At 38.3% G+C, this 17,014-nt stretch overlaps 1 protein-coding gene across 1 annotated transcript; it reads right to left on the bottom strand.

Moving 5' to 3' along the window:
- Positions 1 to 8,237: 8,237 nt before the first annotated feature.
- Positions 8,238 to 8,843, bottom strand: LOC126602921 (uncharacterized). The gene has a single exon (XM_050269737.1). The coding sequence runs from the start codon at positions 8,841 to 8,843 to the stop codon at positions 8,238 to 8,240; it is 606 nt and encodes a 201-aa protein (XP_050125694.1).
- Positions 8,844 to 17,014: the final 8,171 nt, after the last annotated feature.

Genomic DNA, 17,014 nt, shown 5'->3' on the forward strand with positions numbered 1-17,014 from the left:
CCAAATCCACAACTAACAGAAAGGGAAGTCATTCTCTATCAAAGAGTGCGCGATTTCAATAGCGTTGGCAGTGGGATTAGTGACAGGAGAAAAAGCAAAAGAAAAGCAACCAGGACGAAAACAACCAGGCCATCCCTTCAGCATTAAAGGAGCCACGTGCTCCACCGAGGCCACCAGAACCTTACCACGATGTTTTCTGTTTTTGTCACGATTACCCCTGTTGCCCTTAATCATGTCATCAAGAGACATATCCAAAGCAAAAAGCAGAAACAAAAGCAGAAAAGAAAAGAGAAAACGAAAGCAAAAATGAAAAAAAAAGGAAATGGCATTATTCCCTTGTCTGTCATCTGCCAAAAGAATGAAAAATACAGAGAAAGAAAAAGAGAGGCACATGGGGACACTGCGAAAGCAAGGAATAAACACCCCATGATGTAATTTATTTTTCGTATCTTTTGAAGATATTTGTAAAAACCTCATCAGAGGGTACAAAAAAAAAAAAAAAAGGAAAAGCCCAAAATAAATGGGCTGGAATGTTGTATGGAGGGCGAAGTCCCATGAGCCCAAAATAGCTCCAACCAGGCGATAAAAAATACGTTCAATACTCCACAATTATTCGACAACCTGCCATAATTACCACTAGCCAAGTGATCAAAAGTATGCCCAGTACTCCACAATTATTCGGCAACCTGCCGTTATGACAACCAACCAGGTGATCAAAAGTAAGCCCAGTACTCCACAATTATTCGGTAACCTACCGCTATTACAACCAACGAGGTGATCAAAAGTACGCCCAATACTCCACAATTATTCGGCAACCTGCCGCTATTACCACCAACCAGGTGATCAAAAGTACGCCCAGTACTTCATATTATACATGAACATTACTCATGTCAATCATACATAAACATTCATGAGCATCGCTTATATAAATCATACATAAACATTCATGAGCATCACTCATGTTAACATCCATGAGCATCACTCATGTCAATCAAACATTCATGAGCATCACTCATGTCAATCAGCTTTAAAAGCTTCATTTACAGAAGCTCAAAAGCTTCATTTACAAAAGCTCTAGCTTCGAAAGCTTCATTTACAGAGCTACAGCTTCAAAAGCTTCATTTACAAAAGCTCCAGCTTCAAAAGCTTCATTTATAGAGCTTTAGCTTCAAAGCTTCACTTGCAAAGCTTCACCTACAAAGCTTCAGTGCAGGGTATACAAATACCACCTCCGAATAACCACCACTTTGGCCCATTCATGGATTGAATTTCAAGTCTTCAGCCAACAGGCTCTATTGACCGAAGACTTGGGGGACTACATTATGTACCATATATTGGGCCTCATGAAAAATACTTAGGGGACTTATCCCATTATTCATGTATTGAGAAGTGAGCCCTTATTCTATAAAAGGGACTCCCTCACCATCATTAGAGAGCATCAACTCTAGCCCATTATTCATGTATTGAGAAGCGAGCCCTTACTCTATAAAAGGGACTCCCTTACCATCATTAGAGAGTATCGCCGCCTACTGAGAAACCACCTCCCTGCGAGTATAAACTTTAGCCCATCATTTATGTATTGAGGAGCGAGCCCTTATTCTATAAAAGGGACTCCCTCACTTTCATTAGAGAGCACTCATGAAAAATACTTATAGGACTCTAGCCCATCACTTATGTATTGAGGAGCGAGCCCTTATTCTATAAAAGGGACTCCCTCACCAACATTATAGAGCATCAACTCTAGCCCATCATTCATGTATTGAGGAGCGAGCCTTTATTTTATAAAAGGGACTCCCTCACCTTCAACGCCACAAGCCGAGCCAACCAAGGCAACATAAGCCACGAGCCGAGCAGCATTGTAACATGTGCTACTTCTAGTTGAGTATCATTTCATATTGAGCACCGCCTCATATCGAGCATCAGTTCAAGACAACATCTAGTTACTTCGGCCCAAACATGGACTGAATTTCAAGTCTCCAGCCAAAAGACTATCTTGACTGAAGACTTGGGGGACTACTGTTTATACCATATTTAGGGCCTCCGTATTTAGAGCTCGTACAAATACTCAGGGGACTTAAATGTAATTATGTGATAAAGAAAGGGGCAAATATGTAATAAGTGAGGAGCCCTTATTCTATAAAAGGACTCCTTACCCTCACAAATGGAGGAGGCCAATTCCTAAGGCTCGTCACCCCCTCAAGCTATCACTCTCAGAGCCTCTCAGATTCATTACAGAGGCTCTCTTTCTCCCTTTCAGAAATACAATATCAGTGTGAACGTAGCCTAAACCTTGGGGTGAACCACGATACTTCTTGTGTTATTTACTTTCTTGCATGATTCACGGTCGGATTTACGTTGTTCCAAGACCTTCGGTTTTGTGCATCAACAATTGTATTATGTGTTTAAGCAATAAGGGAATCCAAGGAATGTATTTAATCTAAGAGAGAAGTGATCTAAGTAAGTTAGATTAATGAGACCTTTCTCTTATGTTCATTCCTAAAACGTTCCTAGCCATAGGATTGCCAGTTGGGCATTGACATGCGCTAAGGTTAGTATGTGTTATGTTAACTCAAGCGTGAGTATGACTAGTCTCAAGTCATTTAGTGTTGGACACTGAGACAAACACATAGGTGCTTAAAAGGTAATTGAGTACACTAAACAATGATCAATAAGGAGTTCAAACATACATGTCATGTTAGAACTCGTAAGTTGCAATATGGAAAGTAGTTTTTTGACCTGGGGCATTATAGATGTCTAATGGTTAGGTCCTTCATCTTTGATCATGTCAATGGCATTCCATCGATAGTGTCCACGACATTGTTGGGGTCAAGCTATCTAGTCATGTAGGCATATGAATACACAACAAGGGATCTCTAAGCTTCCCTAGTGAAGGGAGAATACTGTGAGATATGATTCTGGAGTCTTTAGCCAAAGCATAAGAATATGACTTAGGAAGTTTGTTCCAAATCATATTCAATTGAATCACATAGAGAAGTATCACATTGGATAGTAGACATGAAACAAACTATCACTCAAACAATATGATTAAGAGTATTGTATTAGAGAATGACCGTATTGCATTGTAATTGTAATTGGCTAGGTTCTTCAACAACTTCTACTTAGCTTGGGTAGCCATGACATACTGCTAGGTGTCACTCAAGGTTTGTGGAAGCTCTGAAGATTAGCAAACACTAATCTTAATCAAAAGGAGAATTGAAATGTAGTTTCAATTGACAATCGATCGTTAAGAGTACTAATCGCCCACTGCCTCGCTAATTGGAACCTAATGGATTGTACACTAAGTAAGGATGAAGGTGAAGAAATATAAGTGAGATGGATAAGCAATTAAATGGTTTAATTGAGAATGGTCAAGATTAATTAATTAGTTAATTAATTATACGAAAGGTTCGTATTGGGCTTTCAATTTAGTTTCGGGTCTTGGGGGACCAAAAGTGTTTTGGTCCACAAGGCAATTAGCCCAATAACAACTAAAAACAAAATGGGCAATTAGCGCAATAAGAAAGTCAAGGCCGGCCATAAGGGTGAGTGGATGCAAACTTGGATTAATTACAAGTTTGCCACTCACATGTGAGGTAGTATAAAGTCATCTTTATAGCTTTTACTCACTAGGGTTTTCTTGAGGCAAAGAAGAGAAATTTTTTCTCTCTTTTTCTCCATAGAGGTCGGCCACTTAGGGGAAGGATAGCTAGCAATCTTTCTTCCTCTAAGTCATCCATTTCATCTTCACACCTCACCCTTGGTGTGGAGACTTAGAGACACTAAATCTTTGGTGTTCTTGGAGATCCTTTCCTCACATCCTCAAGGAGCAAAGGAGTATCAAAAGGAGGAAAAACACAAGGAAGATCTAAGGAGCTAGGAGGTGACTTGAAGGCCCTCCACTTGGGTGAATCCTTTGTGTAAACAAGGATGAGCTTCAAAGGTAATGAATCTGAAAATCCTTTCTTCTCTTTAATGTTGTTAAAGAGTCTTATGGTTCACCATTCACTAGGCTTTGAAAGTCATGGGTTTTAAAATTATTTTGAATGCATGCCTACTTTAAACTGTTAATAGTTTGCTTATACGTTCAAATGTTCTCACATGTTCTTAGCTAGGACAAAATTTTTCCTTCACAATGTTCCCCGAATACAATTCGTGTAATGGTGGGGTTTTCAAACTTGAGCAAGTTCTTTGATCTTGGCTTGACCATAAATGAGTTATGGTACTTCTTTGAAATCGGCCTTAAGGAAAGCGTGGGGCAGCTGAGGTCTCGCCATAAGCTGCTTGATCTTTCCTGCAAAGGTGATCATGAGCAGGCGAGAGATTCCTTGAAGGTAAGTGGAGAGTGGGAGTCTGACTACTCTCTTGAGCTGTATGTTCCGACCGTCTTTATCTGTGGTAAGTGAACTGCTTCATCCATAGCCTTCTTGAACTCTTTGTTGAGCTGCTTCATGACTTCAGTTTATTGATCATCTTTCTTACTTTGTATATATTCAAAATTTGGCTTAACTCTAAGAACTTCGGCATATATGAAGAAAGTGCACATCGCCTTGGGCATTCCTGTTGAGTATCGTGAGTGGCGCTGGCTGCTCAGTCCTCTTCGTCGGGAGAAAGGTGAGATGCCTTCTAAAGAAGAGATAAAACGAATAAAGGATGAGGCACTTGTGATCACTACTATAGAGCCTGCTGCTAGTGAAGGTGGAAAAAAGAGATCTTCTTCACCCACTTGTAAGCCTTTGACCGAGAAGAAGCCAAACACTTCTTCTGCTGCTCGTGAGGGCTCAGCTACTATTGAAAAGCTTGTCATCGATCTGACTTCTCCCAAAGGGACGAAATGATTGTTGAGTCTGAGCCTGTTAAACCAGCAGCTCTGAAGGTAGCCACGACCATTGCTGAGAGGATTGCTCAGTGGAAAGGTTCGGTTGTGCCCCCTATGTCTGGGTTTGTGTCCAAGCACGTGTCAGGAGCTAAGTTTGGTTTGGCTTCTAAGAGGCTCGCCGTTATGAAGAGTAGGAAGATGGATTATGCTGCTAAGGTAGCATCTAGGGCTGTTCTTTATTCTGTTGCAACCGATTCATCTGCTGAGAAAGAAAAGTCTACTTGCACGAGCAGTTGTTAGAGATCCACTGAGTCTGAGGTTGGGGAGTTTCTTGAGATTTGTACACTACTAAAGGCTGACCTGCTTAAGGACGTTAATGCATGAGCCAAGTTTGTTGATAGTGTTGGGAAAGTTGTTCGCTCAGACTCTTTTGTGAAGCATTTTGCCTACTCGAGGAAGTCGTCCCTGATTGCTACAATGCATAAGACTTTGATCCTGTCTGCTGAGTCTATGTACGTCGATCAGGATGTTGTCAAGTATGCTAAGGAGGTCGAAGTGGTGTTGATGGCTCAACTTTGCTCGACTGCTGAAAAGATTAAGAAGCTCTAATTTGAACTCGTTGTTTTGAAGGGGTCTGATGTCTCTGCCCTACTTTTATGCACCTGGAGACCGCTCATCAGGAAGTTGTCCATTTGAATGTTAAGCTTAATGCAACTCAGGCGATGTTGGAAGCTGCAAAGAAGGAAGTTAGTCATGTTGCATCGATGGTTAAAGACTTTGAGCATGTCAATTCAAAGCTACGATATGCTTGTTTTGCCAAGGATGATGAGCTTGTCTTCATGCATGCTGAAGTGTCTCGTCTTAAGGATGTTGCTAGTAAGCTTGAGTCCAAGAAGGTGGATTTGCAAGGTATGTAGTCTGCTAGCGAGAACCTGAAAAAAGAATTGGGTAAGCTATAGGACGCTCATACTGGGCTTGTTGAGGAGAATATGCAGCTAAAGAATGAGAAGGTCGGTCGTGAAGTGGCGCTTGCTTCTTGTCAGGTCGATTTCTACAAGCTTGGCTATGTAAACCATCTTTAGGGCAGGGCGTCGAATTATGAGTTTTTTGAGAAAGACTTCGAGATTTTCTCCATTTTCAGTTGATCTGCTTGACTTTTCGTTTGAGGCTACCTTTGGTGGAGCAGCTGAGGGTTAGGTAGTCCAAGCAAAGGCGGCTAAGGATGAGCTGATGGAAGCTTTTAGCTACTAAGAGTGGTATGGCTAATAGAGGCTTGTCAGTTGAGGACCAGTGGTTACGCAAGTTGCCGATGAGTCGTCTTTTGCTTAGACTTAAGAATTTTCTTATTTTCCTTTTCGTTTTGATTTATTTGAACTTTGTTGGCCTTCGAGCCGATTTATTAACTTGCTAGAAATTTAATAAACAGCTTCATTTGCTTTGCTTTATCTTTCTATTTTGCCATATCTTTTGTAAAACTTTACCGTAGGATGGGTGGCTGGATGAGCAGCTTTAATGAAGTACTCAATCCCACATCGTAATGTAGGCTTTAGTTTTGACTTTGATGCTCAAGGAGCTTTACCTGTATGAGGAAAAAATGCAAGATTTCTAACTTAAAGAGTCGGCGGTCGAACTCGTAGCCTTTGAATGAAGCATGCGAGTCTACGTAGCTGCTATAGTCGTGAATCTCAGCTTCGGCAACTGTACGAGCCTTGGCCTTTCCAGAGCATGTTGTGAAATTTTTAACTTATAGAGCCAGCGGCCGGACATGTGCTTCTCATAGAAAGCGGAGGAGTTCACGTAGCTACTACAGTCATACATTTTAGCTTTAGTGGTTACATGTACCTTGGCCCTCCTAGGGCATGTTGCGAAATATTTGAACTGGTAGTTGGACACGTGCTTCTCGTAGAAAGCAGAGAAGTTCGCGTAGTTGCTATAGTCATACATTTTGGCTTTAACGGCTGCACGAGCCTTGGCCCTCCCGGGGCATGTTGCGAAATTTTTAACTTATAGAGTCAACGGCTGGACACGTGTTTCTCGTAGAAAGTAAAGGAGTTTACGTAGCTGCTATAGTCGTACATTTCGACTTTAGCTTTTGCAAGAATTAAACCGTAGACCATCGGCTGGAGGCACTGCTTTTTAAATAAGAAAAAGGGTCTGCATAGTCATAGTAGGTATGAGTCTCGGCTTACAGATTGCTTAGGGCTGCCAGCTATTAGGTCGTCGACCGGGCATCTTACTTACCAAAGAAGACGACCCGCGAGACTATTTTAAGAGTCGTCCTTAGCTCTTAGAGGCGTTTTAGGCTTAAGGTGTTGGCAAAATCGTGCTTCAGAGGCCATATCCTTCCGAGCTGCTGGTCCTTTGATCTTTTAAGCTGTACGTATCTCGATACGAATCTCTAAGGTATAATGTTGTAACTTGATTCCGCATGTCGCTTAACTAGTATTGCAACATTTTATAGCCGAGTTACGTTTATGAAGACTTGCACGTCGAGGAAAAACCATCTAGTCACACGAATTCTTTCATGGGCAGGGATCCTGCAATTAACGTCTTTTTCGGTTAGAGACCTGGGCTCTTGTGGAATTGAATCATTCAGTCGGTTAGGTCTTTTTAGGAAGTGCACTTGGCTAGGTGGTTTGACTAAAGTCGTTGGTAGGTTGAGCTTCGTTTTGTACTCTCGAAGGATGTCAAAAGTCACTACCAAGTTGCCAATGTGGTTTGACTAATGCTTGCCTTTCACCATGATATCGTCGACGTAGACCTCCATTGTTACTTTGATTTCCTTTTTAAACATCGTGTTTATGAGTCGTTGGTAGGTTGCTCTTGCTTTCTTGAGGCCAAAGGGCATAACCTTGTAGCAGTATACGCCTCACTCAATCTCGAATATGGTTTTCTCCTTGTTAGGCTCGTGCATGGCAATCTAATTATGGCCTAAGTATGCATTGGCCTAAGTATACGTCCAAGAAGCTGAGTAGCTAGTTCCCGGATGTTAAGTCAACGAGCAGGTCAATTTGGGGAACTGGGTAGTTGTCTTTAGGGCACTCTTTGTTGAAGTCGGTGTAATTCATCGAGCTCAGATTTGAGCAAACCCTAGTTATCTTTTTTAACTGGTGGGGGTCAAGAATGATGTGCTTGGCGTCTTCTTCGGGTTTCCATCTTGATTCATCTTCCAGGATATTGTCGACCTTGATGCCATCTTCCTTACCCACCTGCTGTGATTGCTATTTGAAGGAGGTAGAATTATCTTTCTACACTTCAGTTGCTACTACTAGGGCGAACGAATTCTTCTTCGACTCATTGAGAACTTGTATAGTGCATCACTGAGACATGGCCTGGTCACCTTTGATCTCTTCAACTGCTCATCTAGGGATGCGAAATTAGATCTTTTGATATTTGATCGAGGACATAACTTTAATCTTCACTACCCAAGGTCGGCCCAATATCCGGTATAGGGAGATGGGTCGCTGATGATCATGAAGGTCTGTGATGAGATAATTAAGAGGTTGGTTACGTCGAGCGTGATTGTGCCAATGATAATTGAGGTAAGTTCGTTGAATCCGGTCAAGACCACTGCTTTGCGTTTGATAGTATTTTCCAAGTCTATCTTCTGGATGATTGATAGTTGTAGGATATTGATTGAGCTGTCATTGTCCACCATAATTCTGTGAACGATGGTGTGGGCTAGTTGAGCAGAAATCACCAAGGCATCATTGTGGGGAAAGTCTTCTCCCTCAGCGTTTTGCTTAGTGAAGCCGACGATTGGTCCAGGTACAGCATCTATGGTTTGAACCTGAAAGACCGATCTCGTCTGCTGGATCTTCCTTTTCTTGGAATTGTTGATAGCCCCAAGATGCTCAAATTTGGCATCGACGTCTGCTTCTCGCCTTGGTCGGGCAGCTGGCCGATCAACATACTGGTCGCACTTGCCTTCCTTCACGATCTTCTCAAAGTACTTTATCCAGGTGATGCAATCATTGGTTTCATGCCCCGAACCTCTGTGGAATGCGCAGTACCTTGTCTGGTCCATCTTGGAGGTGTCTCCTCTTGTGGGTTGTGGCATCTGGAACCATGGCTTGTCCTTAAGGTTGCGAAGGATCTGGTTGATCGAGACTGAGAACTTGGTGTACGTTTTGGGTGCTGAACCTCAATTTGCCAGGGATCGGTCCTTGCATCTGCTTCCTGGCTTGTTTTTAATATTTAACGGTTTAACGCCCCCTTCTTTTGAGCTAGTTCTGCATCTTTGCGTGACTTTTCAATCAACTTCAGTAAGTGTTTGGCCTTATTCTAGAGGGATTGACTTTATGCCAAAGTATAAGAATCTGGCAGGGTCAAGTTATCGCCCATGATTAGCTCTCCGAAAAGTGGGTGATATGTTGGGAGCCCCTTCTAGAAAGCTGAGCTTGCAATGCTGTCATCGCATCCTACAATCTTTGTTTTCTCTACCTTGAACCACTTGACGCATGTGCGAAGTGACTCCTTCGGGTCATTATTCATGTTGAAGAGGTGTTCAGACTTCTTCTTGATCTAGCAGTAGGACAAATATTCTTTAGTGAAAACCAAGGAAAGTTCGCAGAAGTTTAGGATTGATTGCGGCGGCAGGGTGTGGAACCAGTCTTTCTGCAGTAGGTTGGGCCTCTTGCCCTGGGCTTGTTGTGGCAACTGCCACGTTGTGGGCCTCTTGCCCTTGGGTCGTGGGCTCATGTGTAGCACGATAGGCCGTTACAGCACACGTCTGGGCTTTAGCTTGGGCTGCTACTGCTGCTGCCTCGATGGTCCTTACCGTGGGCTGTAAGGTGCTGGTTGCGGCGGTAGGGCTTCTCTTGCCGTTGCTTTAAGTCTTGAGGACCGCCGTTGTAGGGCTATGTCCTCGTCTCCACTCTTTGGTCCAAATCCTTGTACGTACAGGGTTCCCTTCGTTGTGGTTTCTGAATTTCCTATCATTGTATCCTTTCTCTAGGGACTGATCAATAAACTTTTCTAGGAAAAATTAATTGATACGATGTGTGAGAAATTCAACTTAGCAGAAAATTCAAGAAACCAAATGCAAGAGGCTGTTTCGAGTATTTGAATCAGCTCTCAATGAAAGCACCAATTTGTCGATGCAAACTTTTGCCGTCTCTAGCTTTGACAAAAATGCACCTGCAAAACAATCAACATATTTGATCAAGGACCTAAGTCTCACGCGCCCACGAGGTTGGGGGGGGGGAGAGAGTTAGGCTAATGGATCTCCGATGCCTAAGTTTGTTTTTCTGGTAAGAGTAAAGTGTTTAGGGTTTTTCTTCGGGTAGCAAAAACTTACCGAAATTTGGTAGAATATGAGGTATATATATGGGAGTGGTTGGCCATGGTGTTAGGGTTTTACCCTACACATGGTGGCATCCTATTGGCCAAGGTTTCATGGAGAAATATTCTCAAGATATTAAATAGGAAATAATGTCTTGAGATAATGGAGTAATTATCCTAATTGATTTAAATAGGGATTACTTACTTAAATGGAGTCAATCTTCAATTAAGAATGTATTAAAGATAAGATTTGGGTAATTAATCATTATTTTTAATGCTTTGACTTTTTCTTGCCAAGGGCAGATGAGTTGTGGGTAGTCGTATTTAGCTGCTGGGACCTTCAACAGTGTGAGCTGCGCGTGGTAGTATCTGAGGAACATGCCCATTTATTGAAGGCAATCTTGTCTTTCTTGAGTAAAAGTCCACGTATCGTCTCTAGAATATTTTGGATTATTTTAGGCTCCACATGTATTATTGAGTGAGAAGTTAGAGCACCATAGTGACGGTGAATCCATTCATGTAGATCCTTCTCCTTTCTGATATTGTTTGGTTTTCCATGATCGACTACAAACCTAGACAATGTTGATCTTTTAACTGAAATTGCAGCCCGGAGAATTGATATTATAGAATACATGTCTTGATAACTGGGAATCTTTAAAACGGAGAGATTGCTGTGGATGCTTTGTCGATATGGTAAACCATAGAATTAAGTAAATAATTGTTACATTGAAGAGTTTGGCTGGACTCAACAAGATCTACCTACACAAATGAACCCTGTCCTCTTGAAATTGAATAAGAACTAATGTAGTTATATAATGTTAATTTGTATTTTTTTTGTATGGCAGCATGACGATGGTGGGAGATGATTTCTCTGGCCTTCTTTGCAGGAACTCGGTAACACCTCTTATATTTTCTTTGTCTGCCCTTCTCTTTGGGTTCCCTTTCCATCCCCTCATATTTGTGCGGTCATGGTTAAGTCACGTCAACATTTTATATTTTTATTGTTTTTTTGTCTTATTATGTTTATAAAAAAATTAATATAAAATATTAATGTGGTTTAACCGTGACCACATAAAATAAGAAAGGAGGTGAAGGGCACCAAACAGGAGGGCAGACAATCTGCCACCTTGTTTTCCTCTATATTATTATGATGAAGAGAGATTTTTGGGTAAGCCCCAGATGAGAAGAGGTTTTTGGGTACGGCGCTCGAATTGAGGGTGGTGTGAGAGAGTGGGTTGAGATCAAAAGTACATGGCAAATCAAAGAGGGTAGGATACAGAGGGTTTTTTTAGAGATGAGTTGACGCTGTCTGCTGATCTTTAGAATTTCTCACTAATTAGATCATTGGTGGCCTACCATATTCTCGAATAAAGTATATACGTGATCTTAGAAATTTTTTCGTTCCCAACCACGTCTCAACATCCCTAAATTTTTATTATATTGAATTTTTCCTATCCCTAAATTATTGTTACACTGAATTTTTCCTATTTGGTTCAGTGGTAATGTTTGATGTAACTTATTTTTTCTTGTTCGAATTCGTGTCTCAAATGTTTGAATTAGGTTCATTTCAGAAAAGAAGTTTGAATTAGGTTTCTAGAGGGTGGTAGTGGGTCCTTATGTTTTCTTTTCTCTCTTTCATCTACAAAAGTGATTTCAGTGCATCATATTTTCTATTGTCCACTCTTATTAAAAAGAAATTTAAATTGGTAAATTAAAAAAAATCAAAATATAAAAGAAAAAGAAAAAGAAAAAGGGGGCATGCCGATGTTAGTCCTTCATTTAAAAACTACCATTTGAGCTTGTTCAAAAATGAAAAATAAAAAAAAACCCACCATTTGAGTTTTAGGCTTTATATGAGTGTGGCTTTGTGATAAGAATTCAAATGAGATTGCGATAAGTAGGATAAGCCCACATTTGTATTAAAAATTCGAGTATGTGCGATATAAACAGTCTTTAATTATTTGTTGAATATATTCTAAGAAATTGTTAGTAGAACTTTAAAAATATATTTTTCATTTTAGTATCAAATAAAAATTTTAGAATACCAAGAACAATTTTTCTATGAAATTTTGTTTTCATGGTTTTTTATGGGTTTTTAGGTTACGATCAATTTCAGGAGAATAGGAGTAGTTAGGAACATTTGATCGATGTGAAACCTTCTCTTACGGCAGCCTTGAACGAATTTAAGAGAATAAGGCCACATATGAACTGACACATGCCAAAGTCATGACAAATATATAGAACAAAAACTGATTGTCAATAGTATTGTGAAATCCTATGACTAAGGATGGGATCCAATTCCGGAAAACAATTCCTAGTCTTTAAATTCAGGTTCATCATGTTCCACCGCATGTTTAGACTTTATCGCAACTATTTCTTTGTTTTTATTTTAAAGCTTAGGGTGGGTAGAAGATACGGAATAACTTTGCTTTATACTTGTTTCTTCAGTATTAATTTTTGTCCCAGATGAACGATGTTGATTGAGATAGAGATTGATGATTTACGTTGAAAAAAATCATAGTTTAGTGTTTTTTTTTAACAAACGATATTATCTATACTAAAGAAAAAAGGAGATAACTTTAGCCTTAAAATAAACTAGAAATAATATGGTTAAAGTTCACATTTGGTGAGAACCGAACGTAAAATCTCTCATGTACAAGTGAAGAACAAATAACTAGATCAATACTAAGTGGCGATAGTCTTAGGTATTTGTATTAGAAAAATAGTTTGAAATGATGTAATATTGACAATCACTAATAAGTGAATAGATTGAGTGCAATGATTTTTTTTTTTTTTAGTATATTGATATATTTACACTAAAGGGAGGGGTAGTTCGACTAAATAACACAATAGACAATCTAATTTGGTATCAAATTTGCCATCTAAGAGATTCAAACATAAAACCTCTCATTCCTAAGTAAAGAGGAATACCGCAATGAATTAGTCAATAAAAATATCTCAAAAGACGTCTTTATCGAAAATTCCAGGCAACCTTTGTCGAATGTCTAGCTGTTTTACTACTACACTTAATTATGAGTAACGTGAGTATATAATTATACGTTTTTTTTATTAGAAAACTATTATTAGCATTACACAAATTTTATTTTATACTTCTCAGAAGTGTATTTTTTTTTTCTAATTTGGAGTGCAAAATAAGATTTTTGGAGTGCTAACAACAATTCCCTTTTATTATTGGAAAATATAGTTTCAAATTTAAGTATTTTTTTTTGTTTTTTTTTTTTTGAAATAGAAGTATTACTGGACAGAAAATTAGTTAGTGGTATGTAGTTAGACTTAAGCTTGAAGCTCACTCGACAAAAAACTATTTTTTTTTAGTAGAACAATAATATATTTACACTAAGGGGAGAGGGAGTTCGCTAGGCCATAAAATGTGTAGCCTTATTTGGTATCGAATTCGCCATTCATAAGATTCAAACATAAGATCTCTTACTCACAAGTCAAGAGGAATACTACCATACCGTAGTACTGAATAACAATAGAAAAAAAACTATTGATAAATCACTAAACCATAAAGACTAATAACGAGACAATATTGTGACACATAGATACCTACGTACACTTGGAAGTGTAAGTTTACGTGACCGATATAGGAATTAAATGTGTTAGTTTGGTATAATGTTAACTCAACTCTAACGGTTTATACTTTTGAGTGCCGATAACTGTATAATATGACATCAGAGTTCTAATTTTAAGAAGCCAAAGAGTTTTTATCATCCTTGTTACTCTATGATAAGTGAATTTTATATTATATATTTAACGCTATTTTTAGTATATTTTGGTTAATATTTTGAAAAAATTTTAATACTTTGAATTATATTTTCAAAATAGGACTCTTGACTTTCTCTGGAGAAAAACGTGGTCAAATGGACGAATTTTGGAGTAATTCCAGTTGGAATACGTTCGTGAGTCACTTAGCTTGATCGTAGCAAAATTTGGGATTTTTCCACCAAGCGGTTATTTTTTGGCAATAAAATAAAAGAGCGATGCGTGGTACTGGAAAATGACGTTTCTGAGCTTAAATTGTGTTTTTAGAGCCAAAGATGACCTCGGATGGTTTCGTGGCATTCTGAAGATGTGTTCAGAACGTCTTTATCTTTAAAACAGGCTATCTTGGGCCGGATTTGGAGGAGATCTAAGGCTAAAACATGGCTGGACAAGTACTTGGCAGATTCTCCTAGTTTAATTAGGGTTTTATTTTCTAAGATATTTTATTATTTTTCTTAGTTTTCTAGTTAGAATAAGAAACCTAGGTCTTAGGGTTTGTAAGGGCTGGGCAAATATATTGCTTTGGCCGTCTACAGTTTTTCTCTACGCTTATTATTATTCAACTTCAGAGACAAAGAACTTGGCTAGGGTTCTTGGATATTTTATACTTTAAGATGTTTTCATTCCTTTTATTCTTAATAATATTTTCTATGATTTCAATTATGAATATGCATAACTAATTCCTTTTGCTAGGGCGAAACCTTGAGCCTTAGCATGAATATGTAATTTTTATTTAATTGCTTATGATTGATTGCATGCACACTTTGAATTATTGATCACTGTTTTTAACTATCTAATTATCTGGATGACTGGCCACCATTAGGATGTTTAGACAAGTAATTGAATGCAATTAGGTCGGAATATCACCAGAGGATTGAGTATTGCTTCTTTTGATTGATAATTGTAATTTCATCTAAGACGAACATCACATTCTTAGGGGGTTGCATGGTTTTTCAAAAGGTTTTCATAAAACTTAATGAGTCTTGTATGTTCATATTTGATCTGAATATCACAGACGGATTGCATGTTAGATATATGTTCTTGCTTGAATATCACGAGGAGAATATGTATTAGGAAAACCTAACCTTAGAAGTGGCATGTGTAAATCATAAGTAATTGGTAGAAATTCATATGATTGCTAGGTGACGGTGGAACCCTAGTGCCTTTATAAATTGGTATTTAAAACTCTTTTCTTCGCTTATTTTAGTTTTTGTTTAAAATTCGTTTTTAATATTACCCATTTTCAAACTCTCTTTTCTCAAGTTTTGATTCTAAGTATTTAATTAGGAATTGTTTCTACATAAATTATCCAAATAGTCCTTGAGGAAAACGACCTTGCATGAGTATCTATACTACAATATCCTTGTATTCTTGCAAGTATTTCATGTGATTTTGACTCTATTTGCATAGACGTTAAAAATCCTATCACTCTACCTGCAAAATGAGGTTACATGAGCTTAAGATATTGCAGTTTAATAATGGCACAATGATGTATTCATGTACATGGAGTCCAATAATTAATCTAAGTCTTCAAACTTTAAGAGAAAAATGGAAGGAAAAATAAAAAGGTAAAACAACTTGAATTAGTTCGACTACTTGTGTGTGGTCCAATGAATTGGCTACCTGCTTATCCATCATCAGAGCCGTCCCTCCAAGATATGCTGTCAGCAACCGACATACCTACATCATTTTTTCTTGGTTATAATTTATTTTAATACTAACGGGAAATTAATAATAAACATACTCTTTTTAGTTTCAAACATCTCTGTTTAATCGTGTCATTGTTTTTCTTTAATTTATTCAATATATGCATGAAATAAAAAGTTGTGAGAAGCTAAAAGAAGCAATCGACTCTCTTTACTAAACCAAATGGTCGGATTGGATCCGATTAGTTCTTAAAATTGTGAAACCAATAATGTTGAGGTAGAACATAAACAAACAAAAGACGGGCACACATAAAAATAAAAGAAGTGGCATTTCAATCGCAACTGTTACGACTCCAATGATGATATATTGCTTATACATGGAAAAAGCCCGCAGCAAAAATCAAGTACAGAGATGATGATCTTGAGCAGTACTAAACAGGAGTGGCTGTGGGGTCTGGGTGTCAATCTTATGTGGCATACATAAACTTGGGTGGCGAGTATCTGATTGGGGTGCCACCTGGGTTTTTAATGGCATCGGTCTTCCACCCAGAAGTGATGGTACGCATTGTGATCATTAAAAAACAATTGGATGAACCACGTTGGAGATTATCTTTGCAACCAAGACATAATTTTAATAGCACCACCTATTTTAACAAAGTTTATGTCCCATTCATATATACTTATTACATGATGTATTTGGTTACAAGAGAGTTTATCATCACCCATCCAATTGCATGTTGTCTTTCTTCTTAGACTATATGTTAAAGTTTCAGATAAACGGCCTAATGGTCTAAAACTAATATTGTCACTAACTTAACTACTTGTAGTCCAAAATGTATGAAGTTTTATTTTAAAAGGCCTCAATATAATTAAGAATAGAACCATTTGTATATAAATTATAATTTGTTTTGTCAAATCTCCCATATGAGATTTCCATTACTACCACACTTACTCTTACTGTTTATTCCTAATTCCTACAATATGTACTTTTGTTTTTGTTTTTTTTTGCATGCCATCTGTTTTGGCATGCATACCCTATTTCTGAACTGACATTTGATGATAAAATGGACGCGATGCGATGCGACTGGCAAAAAGAGCTGCAGATAATGGAATTACAGTACTGTTACTTCTTGTTTTTGTTTACTTATCTATATATATTCATATACATGATCATTATATTTCTGTGATGGGCAATTTTGCAGGCAGAGAAAGCAAGCATGCATATATTGAAGTGGGCGGACAAGAACTAATATTAATAACAGCGTAGTGATTGTAGGTGATGTTTTATAATTAAATTGTCTCAAAAGAAACCAGAGAATGTCGCAGTTTTTTTAGATTAAGAATATGACCATGTAAATTCTATTATATCTCGAATATCTCTTAAACTAGATATTTGTAATTTTATTGGGGTAAGGTATCCCTACTACTCTAAATAAAGGCACAATGAGGTGAAATAAAATACATCTCATAATTATACATCTCT

The sequence above is a fragment of the Malus sylvestris genome, chromosome 15 (assembly GCF_916048215.2).
Source record: "Malus sylvestris chromosome 15, drMalSylv7.2, whole genome shotgun sequence".
Lineage (NCBI taxonomy): Eukaryota > Viridiplantae > Streptophyta > Magnoliopsida > Rosales > Rosaceae > Malus > Malus sylvestris.

What these genes read in the sequence shown, in the direction of transcription:
- LOC126602921 (XM_050269737.1), bottom strand. Translation starts at nt 8,843, where the DNA reads ATGGACCAGACAAGGTACTGCGCATTCCACAGAGGTTCGGGGCATGAA.